The following is a 25,314-nucleotide window of genomic DNA, read 5'->3' as shown; positions in this document are numbered from 1 at the left end:
CCCCCCCCCCCCCCACCCCCCGCCTGCTGTGCCCTCCACTGGACACACTCCCTCCTTCACATTTTCCCCTGTAGCAACTCAGTCAATGCTCCTTGGGAAATGTGGAGCACTTCCTTTCTTACTCATCTCTCTTCTCATTGTCTGACAGCTCCAGTTTGCAAGAAATTAAACACCTACAAGGAGAAGGACCTCCTAAATTTTGTTTTTAATTGCGTAAGTAGTATTTGAATAGGTTGAAACTGTTGAAGACTAGTTGGTGATTCAGTTGTATTAAAAAATAGCCTTTTTTCAGTCTCACTGAATTCTAAGTGCTTATGACCAAGTGAACTATGTGGCTGTGTTTGCAGCCAACTTATGAAAATCTCAGCCTAGTTCCATGTGCATGCCTTGTAAAGCTGTATTCTAGGTGATGGACTTTACAGTACCAAATTGCAAATTTTATTCATTACAACACAAGATTTGTATTTAAATATAAATATATATTCAACAAACTTTTCCAATAGAGATAACTGATATTAAAACAAGTCATTACAACACCACTTTCTTCCTTGTCTTTTGACATTTGCCTCCGTCATCCGTCATCTCCTGCTTCTTCTATTGTCACACCAACCACCTTCATGTCCTCCTTCACTGAGGTCTTCTCATCCTGCCTTGCAACTCCAGCTCTAACATTGTTTGTGCTTTGTCTCTACTATCTGTCCTCACCAAACCATCTCATCCTGGCTTCTGTAGCTCTAAATGGCTCAACCTTAGCGGTCCCTCTGATCTGCTCAGTTCTCCTGTTACATTCGTTCTGCTTCTCTCTAGTGGTTTTCCAACTCTCCAGATCATCTTCCACCTGTTCTTTACTTTCACCACAGATTACAATGTTATCTGCAAACATCTTGGTCCATGGAGCCTCCTGACTGAACTTATCTGTCATGCATTCCCTAGATCTACAAAGACGGTCGGCTTCTTCTGACCTTCTCTGTACTTCTATTACAGCCCTCAAAAATTGCATCTGTGGGGCTCTTTCTGGGCACAAAACCAAACTGCTATTCATTGATCTGATCCTCTCACCCTAGCATTGTTTTAACAACTCTTTTCCATTCCTTTATTGTGTGGCTGACCAACTTTATACCTCTGTAGTTGCTGCAGCTCTGCACATCCCCCTTGTTCTTAAAGATCAGTACCAGTACATTATCTCATTTTACAGGATTATTTTGAACAACCTGACCAAAAAGTCTACTTTCCTCTCTCCTAGATATCATCATACCTCTGCAGGTATGTCATCTGGACCAACTGCAATTCCACTCTTCAAACTGACCTCACTTCCTCCTTACTGATCCTGCTGGTCCACTTTCTGTCCTCCAACTGTCCTCCCTCCTCTCTCATTTTACTCATTCATCAGCTCTTCAAAGTAGTCCTTCCACCCACTCAACTACTCTGTTCATTCAGTTGTATGTTTCTTTCTCTATCCTTTATAAACCTAACCTGCTGCATGTCTTTTCCAGCTCTAGCTCTCTGCTTAGCTAAATGATACAAGTCCTTCTCTTCTTTACTGTCTAGCCTCTCATATAACTCATTCTAAGCTTGCACTTTTGCTTTTGTCACTGTTCTCTTTGCTAGGTGCCTAGCCTCACAGTACTCCCATCCACTTCCTTCATCTCTTTTTCATAGCTGCCTTCTTCTTCTTCTGAACGACCTCCTGAACTTCCTCATTCCACCAACTTTTCTTCCCTTATTTCCTCTGACCAGAGGAAACACCAAGTAGTTTCCAGACAGTTTCCTCACTACCTTATCTGTACTTTCCCAGTCCTCTGATAGCTCCACACTACCCCCAAGAGCCTGTTGAAATTGTTCCCAAAACTGTGTGCAAAAATCCTTTTCAGCTTCCATCTTTAATAATTTCTCTCCATTTTTACTCTTTCTCTTCTTTGTTTCTAACCTCACTTTACAAACTATCATTCTATGCTTCCATCCTACACTCGCCCACGGCATCATCTTTCAATCTCTTTAAGGTGTTATCTCCTGCTCATGATATAATCCACCTGTGTCCACCTGCCTCCACTCTTGTACATCACCCTGTGTTCTTCCATCCATCCATCCATTCACATTCATTCTTTTCACAAATTCAACAACCAAATGTCCTTCTATTTCTATCTTCTACTCCATACCTACCTTGCACCTCTTCATCTCCTCAGTTCCTTTCACCAACGTGACCATTAAAGTCCGCTCCAATCACCACTCTCTCCTCTCTGGAAACACCTACCACCATCTTACCATCTACTACCATCTTATTCCAGGATTCTTCTTTCTTCTTTTACTGACAGCTAACCTGTGGTATATATGCACTGACAATATTCAAAATGACACTGTCAACTACCAACTTCAAGTTCATGATCCTTTCTGACACCGTCTTCATGTTCAGAGCACTCTTCACAAATTGTCCCTTTATGAATATCCCTACTCTGTTTCTCTTTCTATCTAATCCATGGTGAAACAGCTTTATTCCACCTCCAGTGCTTCTGGCCTTGGACCAGTTTTTAATAATCATCAGTGCGTTTTTTAAAGCTGGACATGTTTTCTGTCAGATGAGATCTCACATGCAGATGTCAAAAGACAGTTCAAGATAAGTTGGAGATGCCCACAATAAGTTTTACTTTTGGGAGAAAAATTGTCCCACAATATTTTTGAACATGTTAAAAATTCAAGTGCAAACCTCTGTGAGTCAAACAACAAACCTGAGAATCCCCATGAACATGTTGGGCCATTTTGGACACTCCCTTGTGAATGTTGTTCACCAGCTAGTCTCCATCAGTCACAGCCCAGTCAAATACTGGCTATATTAATAGTTTTATCTGACCTAATAAGCCACAGAAAGAAAGAAAAAGACCTAAGTGTTTTAAAAAATGCTTTGTGTGAAAGGCAGGGAGCAGAATGAGACTTAGACCTGACCCTGTCTCTCTGCGTTTCTTCTCCTTGTGAGTGATTTTTAATCAGAGGTCCAATACCAAACCCATCCCTCAAGATATTCAAGCTGAGGTACATTTCATTAACTCCTCTCATCTCTCCGCTGCCATTCCATTTATGCAACGCCATTCTTAAAAATGCACACTCAAGCGATAATCAGATCATTCCGCACTCAGCTTGAGAAGGAGAAAATGTAGCAGTGATCAAAAGTCAGCTACAGGGGGCTAATGTCCAACCAGGCTGCAGCTCCGACTCAGAGCCAGAGTCTTCACCTGCTGCTGCAGGTTGGGTGGAACTGTTTACAAATCAAATATGCATCTTTTTAAAAGAAGCTGAATAAGCAGAAGTCACCTACTCGTAGTCCATTCTGACTCTGAGTTAATAAAATGCTAAGACTGTGTGAGTGCAGGAATCCATCTTACAGGATGAGTACCTGCCATCATGTTACTGAACTGACATTATTCACTGCTGGCTTAAAACGTATTGATGCTTTTTCTGTTAGATCTCATTTTAAACTAGATTTCTTTGGATTTTAAAGTTCACATGCAATCTTTCTATATCATTCGATTGTTTCTTTAAACTTTTACAATGCAAAATAAAAAGTCACATTTGCATGTGTTAGTGTATTTCTTTTTTCTTTTTTTTTTTGTTTATTGTAATAATGGAAAACCGAAGCTTGTCATTTGTACCATATGTAAAGGTAAAGACACCATAATATTTGGGACAGATAAGGTGGAGCTACGCTGCTTCCTTCTCCTTCAATATGTCCTTTTTCTGGCAATAGCAAACCGTGTAAAACCACTGGTTACTGGAAATAACAGCAATGTCATGCCATAAAGTTTCTGTGTAGCATTTTGTGTGGTGGAAATTTAAAAAAATAAAAATACCAGTTTGCATTTTTGTTTACCTGTCTAATAAAAACTTCAGTCCAGCTGCAGAGATTAAATGATAAACTGTAGCTTCACCTTTTCTATTCTGTTATGTGCATGTTATTACCTTACCAAAACAAAGTCCTAGCATTCCTTAAAGGAATGCAGCCACAAACATACAAACCACAGTTTTAAATTAAAATCATCTTATATTGAGAAATGACAGAGTTGTGGTCATTTTGGTCAAACATTGAAAATGTCTATTCTTGAATGTACGATCTTTTATGATAATGCAAATCTCCCATGATCTGTTATCACTTGTAGTATGTGTTGAGAATTACTCTCAGCTACTACCATACCAAATCTAGCTCAACTGACTTAGTTATTCTTATTTTTGTGTTTTCTGTTGTAGCTGTAGTGGCCATCTTGTATTGGGTTGACTTAAAAATAAAAGTCAAACTTTCTTAAAGTTTCATTAAAATCTGTCCAGTGGTACACTAGATATTTCGCTAATGGTAACAACAAATGAACCGACATGGGCAAAAACGTTTTCACCATTATAAAAACTTGATGTACAGTAGAATTGAAGGATCAGGTTTTTGCTGGATTGACTTCTTTCAGGTTGTTTATCTTCTAGACCTGCCACTTGTTTTGTCCTCTAACAAGCACTGAGAAGCTGTAAACACGATCAGCATCTGCAAACAAATAATTACTGTTAAATACATCCCTCCTTCTAAATACTACATTGTGATTTATCTGTGTTTTTGTGAATAAATGGCACACATTTTCTTGAAAAGTGAAGTTTTAAAAGACAAAATTAAAAAGTTACCCACTCTGAAAAAGCTCATCACAACTCCCAGCCAGAGTAATTAATGATTTTCCTAAAAATAAAACAACATTAGCCTCCCGTATTGCACTCCTCACCAGGCAACAGCTGGGCAGCAAGGACTCTGTGACTTCGCCGGTGTGTCGGTACGACTGCCAGATCAATGCAGTGTGCTGCTCGCTCTGTTTGGCAGAGGAGTCACATTTAATGGCAACAGATGAAGACCCGACCCCCTACCCCGACCGACACACACACTCAAACACATGCACATAGGCGGGGAACTGAAGGAGTCCTCTTGCTTATAGAGCAGAGCTCTCCTTCAGGAGGACAATGTGGCATCCAGAGGAGCTGACTCCAGCAGATGGATTATGGAGATCAAGCTGTGTGTGTGCTTCATAATTAAATCTGATGCCCTGACCATGGCTCGAGGCCCAGGACCTCCTGTCCAGGTTGTGTCCTTTGCCTTTGCTGCAGTGGTCACCTGCGTGGACATGCTGCTTTAATTGTCCCTGCAGCTTCAGTGGTCAGAGCACCTTAGATGGCTGCTTTACGTGATTACAGCCAAGTTTCCATTACTTTGTAATATCCAGAAATGTTTTTAACATTAATTATATATATATATATATATATATATATATATATATATATATATTATTGTCTTTGCTAGAGGTGGTACCTCACTGGGCTGCAACTGTTGGAGACTAGTTGGCCTCTCAAAATTGCAAAAAAACATGATTTTTTTTTTTACTTTTCTGTTGAAGTCTAACTGAATTTTTGAAGTTCATGAAATATGCGATTGGTCGTTCTTGGCTTTGGTTCAGACATATGGATGTATGCTGCTCCTCCTGTTGACCTCTCATCACTTGTACAGAACAAGTTTCAAGTTACTTTTATATAATTTCTTTGATGCATTTATAAGTGCATCCATCATCACAGTTCAAACAAAATCCTGAGCATAGAATCTCTCAGACATCCTTCCATCTTCTTTACCCAGTTTTCCATGTAGGGAATCTTGTGCCTATCTCCAGCAGTCAGTGTGCAGAAAGAGGAATACCTCCTGGACAGGTCGCAAGCAATCACAGGATTATCTCTCAGACCTAAAAGAAACAATGCAGCATAAAACAGTTTCAATTCAACAAGATTTTAGGAACTAAGTACAAAAGGGGTCAAAATGCTGAGTACAGTGATAAGATTCTGTGGCAGTGGATGTCCATCTATCACATGTTCGATCTATCTGACCCGCTTTCCTCAGTCATTCCAGCACTTTTTGCTCCTGGAAGAGTGAGGGAATGGCTGTTTTAGTGTCTTTGTCAGAGGATCATATTGTTTTATTGTGACTCCAAAATGTGAAAACATGGTGCACAAGCCCTGGTTATCAACACTGAATATGGATGCAAATCACACAGACACCTGTGATGCTAATTACATGACACACCTTAGTTTGACATGTCCCTATGGTAAAATTGTCTTCAATCTGTCATTGGGGTACAATGCTTTTCATCAAGGTCAGTTTTATTCATTCAGCTTGTTTTTCAAAATAATTCAGTTCAGCCAAAATTCAAAAAGCAAACCTTTGTCAGTTTCAGATTATTTCAGTGACCTTTGTAAGTTTTTCTTTCTTTAACAAAAGAACAAACAAGTTTGAGTGCATCTGTCGGTGGTAATTCGGACTGGTCCTCTGTTAGCAGCTAGTAGCTAACATTGGATGCTTTTCCTCTTCCTCTTCCTCTTCCAGATGAACTTGCATATAAAGTGTCTCTGTCACCATTATTTTTAACTTTAACTTCATAGAGCAAATCTGATGCATAAATGTCTTTGAACATGTTTAAAACTCAAGACTCACACAAAGAAACTGAGAATCCTCATGAATGTTTGGAAACATTTTGGAGACTCCATCAAACATGCTGTTCACCAATTAGTCCCGAACAGTTGCAAATCAGTGAGATACAACATTACCAACTTAGCAACTTTGTTGCTATATTTAATGAGTATTTAGAGCCCTCTAACGATTATTTTCTAAATAATGACTAGTGACAAATTTAGCAACTTTTCCTCGTGTTAATGGAGATTTATGGGCGGCGGTGATGTAGGGGTTCATCGTGTAACTGAAGGATTGCTGGTTCAAACCCCGCTCCATCCATCTCAGCCGTTGTGTCCTTAGACAAGACACTTCACCCGCCTTGCCTACTGGTGGGGGTCAGAGGGCTCGGTGGCGCCGGTGTGATGGCAGCCTCACTTCTGTCAGCCCGCCCCAGGGCAGCTGTGGCTACAATGTAGCTTACCTCCATCAGTGTGTGAATGACTGAATGTAGTGTGGTTGGCTTTGGGGTCCTTGGACTACATAAAGTGCTATACAAGTTATGGATATTCTGACATGAAAGCACAAATTGTTCTTACTCTTCTGAACAACCAGCAGATGCTGCTGTGGTCCCCCTCCCCCATCCCAAAGCCCTCACAGGCAGCTCAGTCCTCCTGCAGCATCCCTCCCAGCTGCAGTCAGAGAAGGACATGTTCACCCCACCACATCCAAACCTCATCCTGATTACATATGCACTAAGCCATTGTTGACTGATTCTGCACTGGCTAACAGTTAAAGTGGGATTTAAATCATTTGGGGTTATTCTCTAAAATAAATCTCTCCCCTAAAACAACTCTGAGTGTGTCTTTTGGGTCACTTTTGCTGGTCCTAAGCCAGGATAAACTAAGAGGGTTAGAATTTTGACATTAAAAAAATACAAGAATCAACAAAAGTAAGTCAGTTTGTAGTTCTATATACATTTAGGGTGTTTTGTACTCCCTTTTGTCAATTCCACAATTTTATTCCTCTCTCCTATTTACATGAACATGACTGATTGTGCTAATTAGGTGATGAGATCATTTAGCAACTTACGGCAACTTACAGCAACTTTACGACAGCCAGTAGCCACTTTCCTTACTGAGAACCTAGCAGCGCTGGTGAGAATCTGCCCTAAAAGTACATCATGTTGAATGTTATCTACTATTCAGCACACAAAAAGCTGAGAATATTAATTTAAAATACAAAAAGACTTATTTTTCTTATTCTTTTAGCCTGCTCTTGTTATATAAAAACAAACCTTTGATATGTTTCCTGTTTTTATCAGTACTTTGTTGACCTTGTTTAGCTGTATCTAGGGCATCAGTGAATTTTATCATCCCACGTGAGAGCTGTTTAGGAAACACAAAAGCTGGGCTTTGAAACAAGATTTAATTGAGGTCTATGTTTGTAAAAAGGTCTTTATGTGCCTCTGCTGTTTGCCTGTATCTTCAGGAAACCCACTGCTTCTCAACTCGTCCATGCAGCCTGACCTGACAGTGGGACGGACGTACAGCACGCCGCTCTGTTTCCATGACAGCGCAGACAAAGAGCTCTTTGACCCTCTGCCAGACATCAAGGTCAAAGTTCAGAGCTCCTTCATGGTTTCTCTGGGCGTGGCTGAGCGGGCAGAGTTCCACACCAAAATGCCTGCCGAGACATTCCCACGTGACCTGGGCTGTGACTATTGCAACACCGCAGACTCACGCAAAAAGGGACTGCTCACACTCAATGGGCCCTTCAGTAGAGAGCAGCTGAGGACCAGCAGCATGTTCGGCCATGCCGGAGGACGGCTGGTGGTGCCAAACACAGGTGAGTATCAAGGGAAATAAAAACAGGTTGAGTTTGTTGCTTGGAAGAACAAAGTGTCAGTCTTACTTTGTGTAAAAGCAGCGACTCTACTGAGCACTTGCTCTCTGTATCGACAGCAGCAAGAACTTCTCATTATAGCAGCCTTCACAACCCAGAGCAGTAATAGGTTCAGTCTCCACACAACTAACATCTTACATCTTCCTCCACGTTCTCAGCATTTTCACCACTTCTTGTAGGTCTGAACTGCTGTCAGCATCATGAAAGCATAGCCTGTGGTTGCACAGTTTTAGTTCAGCATTTTCAAAATGACTGTCTGTACATTCTACAAAAACAGCCCCCAAAAGAAATGTACATTTTTGGATTCAACCAAACTGCAGAAGTTACCATTAAGGTTCTCCAAAACAGTATATAAGAACCTAAAAAAGTCTGCAACATGTAAAACAGACAACAAGTCTTAACTTTCCATCAAGAAATGCATACTGCCTGCTGACTTTCTTCCCAGAGTTAAGATCATCTTATAATGAGAAATAACGGAGTTGGTGCTGTTTTGGTCAAACCTTGGAAAAACAATATGTGCGAGTATTTGTTGTAAATGACTGACAGCTACTACCACACCAGACTTTAGCAAAATATTTGTAAAATCCACCAGGTTAAAATCTGTTCAGTGGTTCATAAAATATTTTGTTAAGAAACAGACAGAACTGATTTTAATAGTTAGGAGCAAAGTTTTAAACACAGGTCTCACATAATCAGACTATAGTTTGGAGATCAGTCTTGGCTACTACCACAGCAAAAACTGACTGATTTAAAGTTATGTCTGTGCTGGCTAAGATCGGTTAGTTGTGGTGGCCATTTTGACTAAAGCTCATTTCAAAAGTTAAACAAACACACATCCACTGATACTAGCACTTCATATTGCTGCTTCTAATAACCGTGCCGGTGAGCAGCATCAGTGTCACCAGATGTTTCATATAAACTATATTACCCATAGGACATTGGTAGTCACTAATCTGACTGACAGATCTTCTTTCAAAATAGTTGCAGTGTTGTCATGAATGTCTCAAACTCTTCTCAAGAATGCTAACGCTGTAGTTTGACACCTACAAAGGAGCTCTCCTTGTGAAGAACAAAACAAAACAAAAAAACATTTGAAGTTACAGCCCCAAATGTCATGGGTTAAGTATTTTTGAGTTTATGTTGCATTAGCTTCATTGTTTTGTAATTCTATTTTTTTCTTGTTTATTCTGCATTGAAGTTCTTGTGCAGTTTTGTTTTCTGTCTCTTGTCTCTGTGGTGTTCTGGTTTCAGTTTGCTCCTGTGTTTCCTGTGTCAGTGTTCACCTGCCCCTCAGTGCTGCCACGCCCACCTCACCTGTTGCTCACCATGTCCCAGCTGTAACCCATTTTCCCTCACCCTCAGTTTTCTTCTTTCACTCCTGTCCGTCTGTTCCTTGTCTCTTCTTTGTTCCTGGTTGTCCATGGCCCTGTTTTGTCCCCGCCACGTTTTTGCTTCTTATGTTTTTGATGTTTGCCTTTTTATAGTCTCATTTTGTTGCTGCCACGCCAACTCCATGCTTTCTTGTTTTCTTTTTGTAAATAAATTAGTTATATTTTTTTACAACCACGAGTCTGCGCTTTGGGTTCGCCACGCTCAACCGTAACTGTCCAAGTCATGTGAAAGATAATTTACATTAAGAAAATTACTTTACCATGTTTAAACTGACTGACTGAGATTTTATGGGAACATCTAGAACAACATCAACACCAAAAAGTCACAGAAAAACACGGAGTACTTCTAAATGGGCTCATTTTCCCAGCCAGAGCAGAGCGGCATACGATTTTTTTCACCCCTTTGATTTGCTGCTTATTTGGGCTAATTCTGTTCAGCCCAGAGGCCTTCAGGCCTGCAGACAGGGCGATGGTGAGTGTTAGCATAAATATGTGGATTTTTTTACTTTTTTATTCATTTTTTGGGTAATGTTTTTGGAGGAATAAACAAAAGTGAAGAGAACAAGGAGACGCAGACCAAGCATTATTCAAATAGACAAGCTTGTAGCTTTTGTTTTACTTGGTTTTGGTTTCAGTAAAAGGCCAAGCTAACATTGTTAGCATTTCATCTATCCAGTGATCTGAAGAGAAGAACTAAGAGGTTACCTGATGGAGATGCACAGCAGCAGGGTGGAGTTTGTAGACCTAACGTTTGCAATATAGTTTTAGACAGGAGGGATCTTCAGATATGTTTGTTTTTTGTTTGTTTTAAACTGGCTGAGGTGTTTACTGAGCAGGACTTCAACCAGAAATCATCAGACTTCATTGAAACAGAATTATTTATTTTATATTCCTTGCATCTCAGCAAAGTCACCAGTGAGCTCTTTAAATTAGGTCTGCAGTATTTCCAGTATCATCTGTCTGTTATTACTGTGGTTATTAACCCATTTGGATTTGATTATTTCAAGCCGTTCGGTGCAATGTGTTGCAAATTAGTTGCCATAATTACAGTTATATATTTAACATATAGCATGTACAGTATTGCAGTTCAGCCCAGAGTTAAATGTTTTATGATTTAGTGTGAGTAAACCTTGTTTATCCTGTCTTAGATGAGGCGCCTCCACTGTTGTAATAAACAGGATTTTATAATGTACTTGTTTGCCTACCAAACCAATATCACCACCAGCTGCACTGGTTACAGCTCTGTTTCTCTGGGTTTTCAACCTCTGTCTGTCTGTCATGAAACATGGTAATGGTGGTCAAAGCACCATTACAAGACATCTGCATGATCCAGCTGCAGACAGGCCACTAAAAAAATCTAAACTATATCTGTCTCTGGATATTTGGACTAACAGGACTATACGTGACTTTTTAGGGGGTAACAACCATCTTTGTGGAGCCAAAACTTCAGACAGTTCTTTCGATGTGTGAAAGATTGAAAGTGCCACACACTGGCCAGAGAATTAGTGAAAAATGTTAGAAATATGTGACAGCTTCAACATCAAGCACAAATTAGGTTACATTGTGATAACTCGTCAAACATAAAAAAAAACTTTCACAGTTTGTTTTTTTTCCTCTGCTACAAGTCGTGAAGATGATGATGAAGATGTGAAAAACTGATCTCTGGGAAGATCTAATTGATGAGTACAAGGATGACTGTCAGTCCAACCAGAGCCGCTGAAGGCAACAGTTGTTCATGCACTGCAGCTTGTTGTGCTAAATGGACTGAAAGAGACAAATGTTCTGAATAGTGCCATAGCAAAGGTGACAAAATTCTGCAGCTTACTCTACTTGTGGACTAAAATAAGCATTTGAGACCAAATATGACACCAACTGCAGCATCCTCTCAACCGCATCAACACAATGTAAAAGCCCTCTCTGCCTTGTGGAGGGAGTCACTAACTTAAATTCCCAAAGTTTAAATACACAAGGTCATATAAAACCTGTGCTTATCAGCCACAGAATGGGGTCAGCTGAAAGAGCTTGTGGAGGTTTTGGCCCCATTTCTTCAAGCTACAGACCTTACTCAAGGGGAGAAAGTGGTGGCTCTAAGTGCAGCTCTCACTTAACAGCCACCTCATCAGGATGCTGAATACAGCTCGTCACCTGGTGCGTTTAGTGACAGCCCTGCAGAAGTCCTTCCAACTACGCTTTAAGGGGATATTTGCAAACGTCAGAATGGATGTCTCCTGTGAACTGGCTGCAGATCTTCCATATGGAAATACTATGTACACAATGACAGCATTACTAGATCCATCATTCTGCTTCTTTTGGCTGGAGCAAGATATCTATATCAGGTAGGTATACACAGCCCTCTCAAAGACATAAACGTCCCATTATAGAACACAAAACAAAAATACTAAGTGATTAACTAATTTTGTTATTAACTGTGAATTTTATGGTTATTATACGATAGATAAGTTTGATTTACTGAGCCTTTTCAAACCTTGTCTTGGCTGAGGCTCAGGGAGTCACCACACCAGACAGCCGTCATGGCGACAATGATCTGAAGCCTTCACCACCTGCTGCTAAAACTCAACTGTTTTTCTCTGGCTACCGAAAGAAAACCATCAATAAAAGCATGGACCGTGACTCATCTATAGAGGCTGAGCTCTTTCTCTATATCTAGGTCTCATCTGATGAAGGCAAGGTAGACTGTTTTGCTTTCTGGAAAAAGAATGAAAAACACCCTGTCTGTTGTGATGCTGATGGGCTTACGTTTGATACTGACTGCACAAGTACAGAACATGCTTTAGGTTTATAACACAGCAAATCAGTGGTAAATTTTGGCAGGCACCTGATGAGAGTATATTAATTTGTCATCAGAGACTTAAGACTTCACTCTAAGACATAAGGTTCAAAACTCAGCTGGAGTCTCTCTGTGTGGAGTTTACATGTTCTGTCTATGCACATGTGGGTTTTCTCTGGGTTCTCCAGTTTCCTTCCACAGACCAAAACCCTGAATGCAAACTTAACTTGTAACTCTAAATTGTATGTGTGAGTAAGAGTGTGAATAGTTGTTTGTCTTGTTTGTCTCTGTGTCCCTGTGATGGACTGGTTACCTATCCAGGGTGTCCCCCACCTCTCACCCAATGACTGCTGGAGATAGGCACCAGCTACCTTCAGCTCTACATGGGTAAAGAAAATGGATGGATGGGTATTTTATAATCAGGTAATTATAGACCTTTAAGAGAAGTTGGTACCCATATGCCACAGCTGAACAAGTATCAGAAGTATTGGTGTCAGCCCACCAGAATTGGTGCATCCCTAAAAAGGTAAAAATAATTGTTAAAAAATTAGTCCAAATCTGCCCATCTTCAAGTGTACTTCAGGAGATTAAGTCATATAAACTCTGAATCCACTTCACTGCATGCATGTTCCACTAAACAAGGTTTTTTTTACCAAACTAAGTCAAGCCAAGTGTTGTCTTTAAAGTTAGGTATGACAGAGTTATAATACTTTGTAAGTTTCTAACGGCTGGTATTAAAGTATGTTACCATTGGGTGGGGATGTGGATAGGTGGAAAATACAGGCCTTTTCCTACTTCAGACATGTTAACATAAGTTAGAAGGACAATCCCACTAAACCAGAGAAATAAATATTTTCTGCAAAAATACAGCCTGAATGCTGAGTGCTGAAATTGAAGAATGAGTTTTCTACTGAACTGTTCAAGTTAAAACAAGCAAAATAGAAGCCAAAATTAGCCACAGTGTGGCTAAAGCCTAAATTAGCAAATTAAATAAAATCTAAATAAAACCATAGCTAAAAGTAGCGTATGAAGACAAAAATAGAGCAAGTACGTAGAAGCAGATTTCAACAAGAACAATGTGTTTAAGGGAACTGAAGACATCTCAATGTACTTCAGGGTAAATCTTGTGAATAATGTTAAATAATTCAAAAGTCTAAAAGTTACAAATATTAAATGTCAGACCATACTTTTCTCGATAGAGCCGAACATTTTAAATAGCTAAAATAGCACAGCTTTTGCAGAAGTAGGTTGACTGTAAAAAATGTACAAAAACAATATAAACTGAAAACAATGGTGTGAATAGTGAATCAGCATTTACACAGACAGTAAAATTATAACATAGCACTGGTTGGCTCGACCAAACCTGTTTACAAGTTTACAGTGAAGGTAATCAACAAGGGAAGTGAATAATAAGACAGCAAACACATTATGGACTGTTTAAAGACATCCCAATAGAAAAAGATAAGCCTTTCATATGATTATTTCATTCACCAAAGGAAAGCACAATCGCAGCGACTTGGGGGCTGAGAGACAGACCAACAACAGACCAACAACAGACCAACAACAGCCATCTGCTTCAACCAGTTGGAGGGTCAAAGGACAGGAAGAAACACAAACTCAAAAAGGCCAAGAGGAAAGTTAGATTAAAGGCAGCTACTGTTCCTCTGTTTAATTGGTTGTAAGTTGATAATCATGTCATGAAATAAATCAGTTCTTCACATGAAGCAAAACATTTTTCCTGAATTACCAAACCAAGAGATAACTTTGAAGTCGGAAGATGAAGGGATGTGTTCTAGATGGATGAAGAAATAATGGCCAAATCACTTAAAATGCATAAATATTTGCTGATTATGTATCTCACATTCTGAGGACCAGAGTTGACTTTTAAGGTTCTCTTTATCAATCAATCAATCAATCAAATTTTATTTGTATAGCACATTTTAGCAGCAAGGCATTTCAAGGTGCTTTACATAATTAAAAAACAAAATAAAAACAGCATGTGACAATGAATAAACAGTAAGAAAGAGACAAACATCGAAGACATCAAAAACCCGCACTCTAACCCCAATTTAGCCACAAGCAACTCTAAACAGATGGGTTTTAGGTTGAGATTTAAAGGCACCCAGTGTTTCACCTGTTTTACAGTTTTCTGGAAGTTTGTTCCAAATTTGTGGTGCATAGAAACTGAAAGCTGCTTCTCCTCGTTTGGTTCTGGTTCTGGGGATGCAGAGCAGTCCAGAACCAGAAGATCTGAGGGGTCTAGACGGTTGGTACATCGATAACAGATCTTTAATGTATTGTGGTGCTAAACCGTTCAGTGATTTATAAACTAACAACAGTATTTTAAAGTCTATTCTTTGAGCTACAGGGAGCCAGTGTAGGGACTTTAAAACTGGTGTTATGTGCTCTATCTTCCTGGTTTTAGACAAGATGATGACCCCCCTACACTCACTATGACCCACATGACCTATTAGAACAACACTACATTCAGAAGACCTGCTGCAGTGTGAATACAGTTACAACACTGAAACACCATCAGCATATAACACTGCATATATGAGCTCCACCTCTGGCTTGGGTCAATATAAGTGCAGCATAATATAAATGTCTTACTTTTTATAAACCCGTGGCTATCTTATACTCTTAATCAGCATATCACTCAAATGTTTTACTTTGTTCTGTCAGAAAAGATGTAACCGTTTTAAAGCTTTAAAAACAACTTTAGCTTCTTTTTCTTATCTTCATAGCAGAATGTTGCCTGTCTGACTAGTAAGGCAGCAGCTACTGATGTTCTGTTGGGCTGGACTGAACCAACTCAAAGCTCATGGAGGGAAATAGAATGTAGAATGTGGCAAATATTTAAAAAATGGGGGAACAGCTGCCCAATTGATCAGGTGCCTATGTACACAGGTATGTCTTTTTTCAAGAAACAATGGTTTTATATGCCAGAAAAACTATAATGGGTCCTTGTTTGGTTAACCTAGCCTAGATAAAGATATTTGCTTTTTTCTCCATACAGTAGGTCTAATATCATGGGTGATAAGGTACTATTTGTTCATAACTCTTAGACAGAATATGACCAGACTATCCCTTTAGTATTCACTAAATTATATACACTTTTCCTGCTATTTTTTGCATTTCTGAAACACTCTCCTGCTCCCTCACTATGGTTTGTACATCTGCCTGATATAAAACTCTTAAACTGCATCACAATGCAGCTTCACTGTAGAAATTCACACCATTTTAGCACACCTCTCCCTCCACGTTCACTTCAGCACCAGGAGTATTCCAGTAGTAACCTAGGCATGATTTGTGGCCAGTCTTGCTTCAAATTCTTAATCACTGAGCCACACCAGAGTGCACAGGTCCCACATTATAAGTAAATATGCTGCCTCCACAGTCCACCCAGGACCCTGATACTCTTGATATATTTATGATAAACTACCATGACACAAATAAACCTTCATGGACTTTTAAAGAGAGTAATGAGGAGTTCTTCATTTATCACTGAGGAACTTGCCAAGACCCTGCAAAGACCATCCATGTTCTGACTGATTATCACCTTTGACGGTGGGAAATAATGTTTTGCTGATGTCTGTGTGAGCAGTTGTTTATCTGTAGTGTTAGGAAACAACTCCTGAACAAGTGGACTGATTTCAATGAAACTTTCAGGAAAGAATCATTGAGGTTGAACCTACAAATTATTAGTAAACAAATTAATTCAAGATGGCAGCCGCAACCAACTGACCTTAGAAAACACAGAAATGCCTATAGTTTAGTTAATTTTACAGATAGACTAAAAATTTGCTGTAGTAGTAGTTGAGTCATTCACATTCATTCCTCAAGTGTTACTCATTATGCAAAACCTTTGCTGAAAACTTTAGCATTAGCTGTTGGATTTTTGTCTGTTTGAAAAACTTAATAAACTTAATTTTAATAAAACTTTCAGAAAGTAATGATCAGATGTACATCTACAGCTAATTAGCTTTTAGACTCAATCCAATTTAAAATGGCCACTACATCTAATTGCCCCTAGCTAACACAAAAATGGATATAAATTATTGAAGTTTACAAATATTGAGCTGAAGTTTGAAGGGAGGTCACCAACGTTCACCAACGTTCTGCAGAGTCAGTAGCTCATGTGGCCTTCAGATTAGCTGAAGAACAGTGAGTACAGAGAGCTTCATGGAATGGCTCTCCATGGTTGAGCAGCTGCATCCAAGCCTTCAATCACCAAGTGCAATGGTTCAGTGGTGTAAAGCACACCGCCACTGGACTCTAGAGCAGTGGAGACATGTTCTCCACTGCTCTAGAGTGCAGATATCTTATGAGATTGTGCATATTGTTAATTTTAAGGTTTTACCAAAACTACAACTATATCATTTTGTGACTCTTGTTGGCAAAATGCGTCACAATGAGAAAACTGTCAATATGAAGTTATTATTTTTAAATTCTGCATCTTAAGATCCGTAGTTTGTTGAAATTTGGTGGTTTATTACATGGCCTGGCAACAAGCTAGTTTTGTCAATGAGAGTTTTAATTTAAAAATTGATTTTTATTGGCCTAGAATGATCATGTCAGGAGGGAATTCCAGAGTTATATTTAAAAAGGGGAATTCCTAAGCATCACAATGATGCCAAATATTATACAAATGGATTTCCAGGTACTATAGCAGCTGGCAGAGAAAAATGGTCAATTTCAAATGAAGTTATATAGGTTATAAAACAACAGATGATTTTTAAATGCATTCCTGTTAGAGAATTTTGATATAAAGGTAGATTAGGGAGATTGTATTTTAGTTACTGGGATCGCTAGATGACCTTTAAAGATTTGCTTTAAGGAAAATCTTAATTTCTAAAAAATTACTCAGTTATTAAAAAACAATCCTTCTCACTTTTTTGCACTGCAGCCTGTGCTCATTCTGACTCATTTTGCCAGCATGGGTCACAGATGTGAACTGTCTTTTGTCGGGTGTGAGTGAGGCAAACCCAAGAAGCAGACTCATAATAAGCTCCAGGAAAAACTCATTTCTTTTAAAACAAAAGGCTGACATGGCAGCAACAAAAAAATTACAAAGTCCAGGATTGCAATAACACAAGGGGCGAGGCAAGGATTGAGTGACAATAAACCAGTGAGTAAGTGAGGAAGATGACCAGGTTTTAAAGACTGAGAATAACGAGGAAGTGGAGACGGGTGACTGATTGGCAATAAGGGACAGGTGTGGGTGGTGAGGCAGGGTAACAAGTAATGAGCAGAGGAAAGTGAATGATGGCGAGAACACAAAGGACACAAGGAGCAAAAACTATACAAAGACTTATAACATAAAACTAAAGAAATAAAACAGAAGTATAGAAACGTGAATCAATAAACCCAATACAAAAGAAACTTAAAGAACAAAACCCAAATCCTGACACCTTTTCCCAAGCTAAAAAAAAAACCACATTACTGATTAAACAAAAAAAGAAATCAAGTTTAAAGACACATCATTAGCATCTATTTCTTATGCATTCCTCTTTATCATCAGTTTTTAAATGACTGATTTATAGTAATAACTTTTGGAACAAGAAAAGAAAACACAACCATCCAGAGAAAGTACATTTCTACAAAAGAGCAGTGTGACTGAGTGACTGTGGTGAAGAAGATGAAACTAAGTGGAAACAGAGCACTAGCTAAAACCTAAAAATGCAGAACAGAACTAAAAGCGAAAAGTAACAAAACACTAGCTGAAGATCAAATAACAAAATACTAGATGAAAGTAAAAAAACACTAGCTAAAGGCTGAAAGTCTCTAAGGGCCATCTAAAACTTGTAAAAAACGAAACAAACAAACAAAAAATGCTTGCTAAAAGCTAATAGTAGTAAAATAAACCTTAATAAAATGTAAAAATAACAGAATGGTAGCTAAAAGTAACAACATAATAAATACAATAAAAAGTAGCATAAGATAATAACAAGTATTCTTAAGTAGATTTCAAAGAGAACTGCAGAAAATTTGATTCATTTCTATATGAAAAATATTTGCAAATAATGTTAAATATTCTGAAAAGTGCAACAGTTCATGAGAACAAAAGTCTTAGCATCCACCTCCTGAATGATATATGAACAAATAAAATAGCACAAAGCATGCAGAAGCAGTTGGACTGCAAAACATACAGAAAACTAAAAAGCAAGAGCACAGTTGAAACAATAAAATAAAAGCCAATAAAATGCATTAGTTCCAGTCATATACCTGAAATCTGCACTTATCTGCAAAAGCATCAACATGAGTTTGATCGGTCCCCTTTAAATGTTTTTTGCTCTTCTTTCCAAGTCAAAATAAAAAATTACAGGAAATTTTCATTTTCATTTTCTCAGCTTCAAAGCTGGTTAAGTGCCATGAGAAGTCTGTACTTAGTTCACATTTTTACATAAAAAAGAAACAATACAGACTTTATCATCACAGGCTAGAGGGCCATTTTTCATGGTTTACATTATTATTTCATGAGCTAGATAAAACTAATCGGGGCCATGTATGGCCCACAAGCCTTGAGTTTCACACCTGCTCTCCAAACAACCAACCAACCCATACATTGTTATAGAAAACCTTTCATTTTCATTTTAATCATAAGAGAAATTTAAAATCTTAGGATTGTCTCCCAAACACAATAAGAAGTCTGAAGGAACCATTGCAGTCGTCCATGAGCCCTGCAGGCCGGAGCACTCGCAGCCTTTTAGCGGTGGTTGTGGCGTATGTGGCGGCGAGCCATCAGAGTGGAGAGGTGATGTGAAATCAGCCTCCTGCGGATGTCGTTCAGGCTGTTGCTGTGAAGTGCAGCTCTCACATGCCGAGCCTGCAGGGAGGAGCGTTCATTATCCTGCATCTCCAGCCGTACACAGCACTTCACCGCAGATTACCACAGCTTCTGCTCACCTAAAGGCCTGAACGGCTGCCTTCCTTGGATTTCACAAAGACTCAGAGTCTTCACACAAAACTCAGACACAGAGGGGCTGAACTGTGTGCTTTTCACAGTTTCAAGGATTTGTTTAAATCTGGATAACATTTTTGAAACTTTAGCTGGAACTTTCTTTCTTTAAACAAATGTCCCAAAGAAAACACAGACATCTGAATGTTTCCAGTTAGCTGGAACTACTTTGTACCAAAGAAAAACTGATCAGGAAATGATGGCAAACATTTTTTGTAATTTTGACTAGAATATTTTCTATAAGTTATTACACAAAGGAGCATCATAATCATCGATTTAGTTCATGAGAAAATGTAACTGCTTCTGCCATTTTTTTTTTAATTTCCTGAAGAATAATAGTGTTTTAAATACTGTATTGTGCAAAATTATGTCTTTTAAAGATAATTCTCAGTGTTCTTTAAAACCAATCTTGAATGATTCTGTTGACTTTACCCACTCTTCATGTTCTACCATTGACCTTGTTTTTGCTTAAACATGGACACTTCTTTATTGCAGAAATTGTAAGGTGTTCTTCTGGTGTTAGCCTCAGTCCCATTATTTTCTATAAGTACTTTACAACACTTTTCAGCAGCATGGTTGTACGGACCAGTCTGTTTTTAAGCTGCAGTTCACAAACACAGATGGAGACATCCCCTGTAGACGTGAGCTTTCCAAAATACAGAGAGCATTTTGGATCCAGAAGGCGTGAAGCAGAACTCAGCTGCGTTGACGTGGAGCGCAACTCATTAAATGTGTGATGAACCTCTCCCTTGCATCATTTTTAAACTATCAAACAGTAAACTTTTTTTATGCTTGTTTATTTTATTAATGGAAAACTAACAGACTGACACACGTTTTTAGGTTTGTGCTCTCTGAGTTTACAGAGAGAAGAGGAGGTGAGTGGTTTGTTGTGCTTCAGTCATTTCCTCTTATCTAATGTGTTATTCAGTCTAAATTATTTGCTGCTTAAAAACACTGATCATCACAACATTATATTCACAGATCAGTAAGTTTCAAATTCACCATTAAAACACCTGTAAGCATGTAGTAAAAATACCATTCAGCTTTAATCTTCAAAATAAATGGCTGTGCTGATATGCTTCTATTTGTCTGCTGTTTTACTGCACAAAAACAGGAGTATTGTGTTAAAACATGACCCTGCGATCAGACAAAGTCTGAAACTGCCGATCTCTGATCTGATGTGTGGACTAATGTCTGCTTACAGAGCAGTATTTATTACTGGCAGTAAATAAATATTTCACATCCAAATATTCTTTATCCCTGAGGTTTTTACTTGACGAGACAACATTGTGTCTAAAAATGTGTCGTAAGATAACCTGAGTATATTTTCATGAATACTCCTCCCACTAACTGATTATTACAAAAAGTAATAACAGCGTCAGAACAGAGCATAAATTCATTTCCTGTGTAAACCCAAGAACACAGCAAACGTCACTTTAAAGGTTTGACCAAAATGCATACAGCTTTGTCATTTGTCCTCATAAGATGGACTTAGTTTAAAACAGCGGGCAATATTTATTTTCTTTAATTAAGTTTTTAATACAATAGTTCTCCACTAAAGATACTTAATGTGTCACAGATTTAGACTTTTATTACATTTTTGAAACCTTCCTTTCTATTCTGAAAACTTTCTTTATGTTCACAAGTTGGACTGAACATGCACGGACATTTAAAGCCAGTGAAAGGTGATTATCTCATTTTAAAATTCAGCTTGTTGTTTTTAGCCACCGCGGCAGCAGGCTGAGCATCCTGTAAATCTCCTCGGCATGTGTGATCTGTTTTTCAGACAGCTGTGTTTGTTGAAGCTCACACACCTGTGTGTGTTTTCCAGGGGTCAGCCTGCTCGTGCCTCATGGAGCTGTGGCTGAAAATATGTCCTGGGAGATGTACGTGCTCATCAATCAAGGAGAGGCAAGGTGAGGCTCCGGTTTATCCAAATATCATTTCAAGCATCTGCCTGTCTGTATCTTTACCTCAGTATCCATCTGTTCTGATTCACCGTATTCTGTCTTCAGAGATTTATTGTCTTTTGTTACTTTGATTTTCATTACAGCTGCAGCATTAAGTCACATCTCAACACTTAACTGTCTCACTGAAACATATTACAATGTTTAATGTGCTCCGTAATTGTTGCCTTAATTAGAAAAGAATTAGTTTGAAGCATTCTGATGTCAAAAGAATATATTTTTTGCAACTGAATGTCTGTTAACTGAAGTTTAATAGCATTATGTTGTTTTCTTTTTTCCTAAAAATCGTGTTATCTCTCTCATTTTGAAGATTAAGACAATTTTAAAGCTGTAAGGATAATTTACAGCCACTGTAAGAAAACATCAGCTGAAACACCATGTGGGAAGTAAAGATGACTGATGGCTCTGATAGGAGTCTTTGTTCTTTTCAGTGTGGTCATCACGAATAGGTTCCTTCAGCTCTGCTGGAGCTGTGTCAGTTCTGAAACAGTGCTGTGTCATGTTGGACAGAATTACACAGCTTGAACGCACTGCAGGTTAAGGTCACACATGGTCCTCAACTTTCCTTCAGTGACACGCGTGGGGTTCAAGAAACCACCTCGTACACAAGGTTTATTAGTAGATCTGGTTTCTTAGGCAACCACTGTACTTATTGTCATCACAAGCTTTTCTTGTGGCCACTATAATTTGTACCCAACACCAGTGTTCAAATGTGTTTGAGTTGATAAATCTTTCACTTGATAAAAATTTATCTTACTCTATTTCAAAATTTGATTCATTTTTCTTTCGATCAATTGAGTTAAACAAACTTACAGTTTGCAAGGGGAAACGAAGTTCTTAGGTTGACATTTCTCAGAACAGATTAGAATTTTTTTATTTACAAACCAAAGGCTGACCAGATTTTGACCCTAATGCCCTAAAATAGGGGCATCAAACACAAGAGGGTCAAAATTAAAAACTTTGTCCTAGGCAAGGGCCAATGTCAGTCAATATTACTGAAAAAAGATATAACTTATCCTTGTTTTTTTATGTGTAATGTGTCAAATTCATATAGAAATACAAATTACCTTTTCCCAATGGCATTTAATTTAGCATTTAGAACATACATACCTTAATGAATAAAAATGTTTTTTTAAAGATACACATATGCATTTATTTATTATGCTTTATCAACAATGTTTTAATGTATTAAATCCTAAAAGTTTACTTTATCACAATCCATCAATTTAAAAAAATCCACAAACAACATTTGACAATGAAGAAAGAGGAAACTACAGGAAAAGATAATTAAAGTGGACTGTTGCTGTGATGCACATTAACCCAACATCTTTTCTTGCCTGCAAGTTCATCAACAAGAGTTTGATTTGACATTCTTTGTTGCTTTTTCACATCAAAATCCAAGATTACTCAAAGATTCCAACGTGTTTTTCTTGGGTTCATAGTGGACTAACCATCATGAGAAATCTGCACTAAGCATCCCTATTTTTAAAGCAAAATGAGAAGTGATAGAGATGCAATCTGCAATCGGGTGGGCCAGCTTAGGTACATTTAAAAAACCTTGGAGACCAGATAAAATGTTATCAAGGGCCAGATTTGGTTTGTGGGCTTTGAGTTTGACACATGTGCCCTAAAGATTCAGAGGCCAGATCAAACACATTTATCTATCTGTGTGTGGACACAAAACTAAGATTCTGATGGACATTAATCTGAACTACAAACACTTATCAGTGCTCCACTAGAAAAAGGACAAACTAGATTTGCACTGGGTCTACCTGAGACAAACTCACACATAGCTACAGATACCAGTATCAGGTATTGGTTCTGATGCCATGTACATGTACTTGTACTTGTAAAAGTGTTTTGATACCACAGCAGTGATTTCACTTTACTACAGTCACACTCATCTCTCAGTTGTATAGGAGGACCAAAAGACCAAGGTCAGCTGTGCGAACGTTGGTTGTTTTTATTTTTTGAGTTGGCTGTCCTGATCCACATTCTTCATCGATTGGTATTTCACCATAATGTTTTTTGTTAAATGCCAAAAACATTAAAAGAAGAAGAGGAAGCCAGTATTTTAAAGTGAACGATGGATGGTGTCAAGAGTAAAGCTGGCTGCAAATTCTGCTCAGCAAAAATGTTAAGAGGAGGGACAAAATCTAACACTTTCAGCACAGATAACTTGATGAAACTAATACAACTGCAAGAGAGTTTTCAAACAGAACAGTCTAGGGGTATGATTCTTGCTTTGGTGTGAGAGGTCCTGGGTTCGTTTCCTGGACGAGTCCCCAATATGTTACGGTCCACACAGGACACACAACATAAGGAGTCCAGACCACTTTACATATGACAAGGTGTTTATTTATTTAACCCAAGTCTGGACACGGAGTCAAGGTGAAATAAACAAAAGTGTGGGAGCATTCACGGACCAGTCAGCAGTTGACTGTCGGGTCCGGGCCGCTCCCCTCACCCTGCCTAATGGGAAGACTCACCTAATGGAAGGTTCTACGTTGCCTAATGGAAGGTGTCTCCTGTCGGAGAAACTGGAAGATGTCTCCGACAGGCTCAAGGACAACGATACCTCTCACCAAACCTCAGAGAGGGTTGTCGACTTCTTTTACCAAGCCTTTGAGAGAGTCATGGACAACGATGCCTCTCACCAGGTCGCTTTCGAGCCTCCAGGGCCCCATGTTTCTGAGCCTTCAGGGTTCTACACTCTCCAGCCACCAGGGACCCATGATTTCAAACCCCAAGGCCCCCCAGGACATCCACCTCCAGGGTTTTCAGTCCCTCCTGGATATCTGCCCCGAGGATCTGTGGGGCTTTTAGGATGCCTAGCCCTTTTGTCTCTGAGAGGGTCCCAGACGATACCTCTCTCTCGCCTGCCTCGCAGAGGGACCCCGGCATCGCCTCTCTCTCGCCTGCAGCATCTTGTACGATACTCGGGCCGCCCGCCTGAACTCTGGCTTTTGTGTGGACAGTTCCCGGGCTGTCCTCCCGAACTCTGGTCCCTTCGTCGATGGTTCCCGGGCTGTCCACCCAAACTTTGAGTTCTTTGTTTTTGTTTTGTTGAGTTCCCCTGGCCTTTCGCCTGGTCGGTGTTTTGGTTGGTTTTGGTTGGTTTTGGTCCCGTGTTTTTATTTTTCCAACACCTGATTTGAATCAATGGGTGATTAACAGGCTTCTGCAGAACATGAAGAGGTGATTTAACCTCTGAATCAGGTGTGTTGGAGCAGAGGAACAAGGAAAACATTTAGGATAGAGGCCCTGAGGACCAGGATTGCCTTCACCAGCTTTAACCTGCAGGTTTTGCAATATGGGGTAGGTTCCAACCCAGTTCTCCATGGAACAAAATCAACAAATGAATCTCCCCGTTCAGAACCCCCCCCCACACACACACACACACACACACACACTCTCTATTTTATTTCAGTATCTGTAAAATTGATTGACTTATCGCTATCTTTGTATTTATCTAGGTTGATTAGCTGTGGCAGCCATCTTTCATAAGGTTAACACTAGAAAGAAGCAGTTGTAGAAACATCCAACTTTTACTTTGAGTTTCATTAAAATCAGTTTTTAATACTGTAAATCCATGAAACTGTGATATTTTTTGCTCAAGGTTACCATACCATCAGAGTCTCATATCAGCCCACGCCTGATCGTAGCATTAGGTGATGAAATATATACTATTAGGGATTTATAAAGAATTATGCTATCATTTTTTACCAGAAACACAAAACTAGTTATCAAGAAATGAAAACAACAGAAGTGTAAAAGATATCAGCTTTTGTTACTTTGGTGGGCAGAAGTACCTGCAGACATTTAGAGGACAGATCTATGTGACCGTCCCCATGGCT

General features: G+C 39.1%; 1 protein-coding gene across 2 annotated transcripts in view; it reads left to right on the top strand.

The window, feature by feature from the left end:
* unc5db (unc-5 netrin receptor Db) overlaps positions 1-25,314 on the top strand; it is a 360,215-nt gene that overhangs the window by 271,041 nt on the left and 63,860 nt on the right. For both annotated transcript variants that reach the window (XM_017434898.3, XM_017434897.3), the window contains 2 exons: positions 7,937-8,293; positions 21,322-21,406. In XM_017434898.3, the coding sequence (XP_017290387.1) occupies positions 7,937-8,293; positions 21,322-21,406 (442 nt within the window). The remainder of the gene's footprint in view (positions 1-7,936; positions 8,294-21,321; positions 21,407-25,314) is intronic.

This window comes from Kryptolebias marmoratus, linkage group LG1 (genome assembly GCF_001649575.2).
Source record: "Kryptolebias marmoratus isolate JLee-2015 linkage group LG1, ASM164957v2, whole genome shotgun sequence".
NCBI lineage: Eukaryota > Metazoa > Chordata > Actinopteri > Cyprinodontiformes > Rivulidae > Kryptolebias > Kryptolebias marmoratus.
This window is presented reverse-complemented; position numbering and strand designations above follow the sequence as displayed.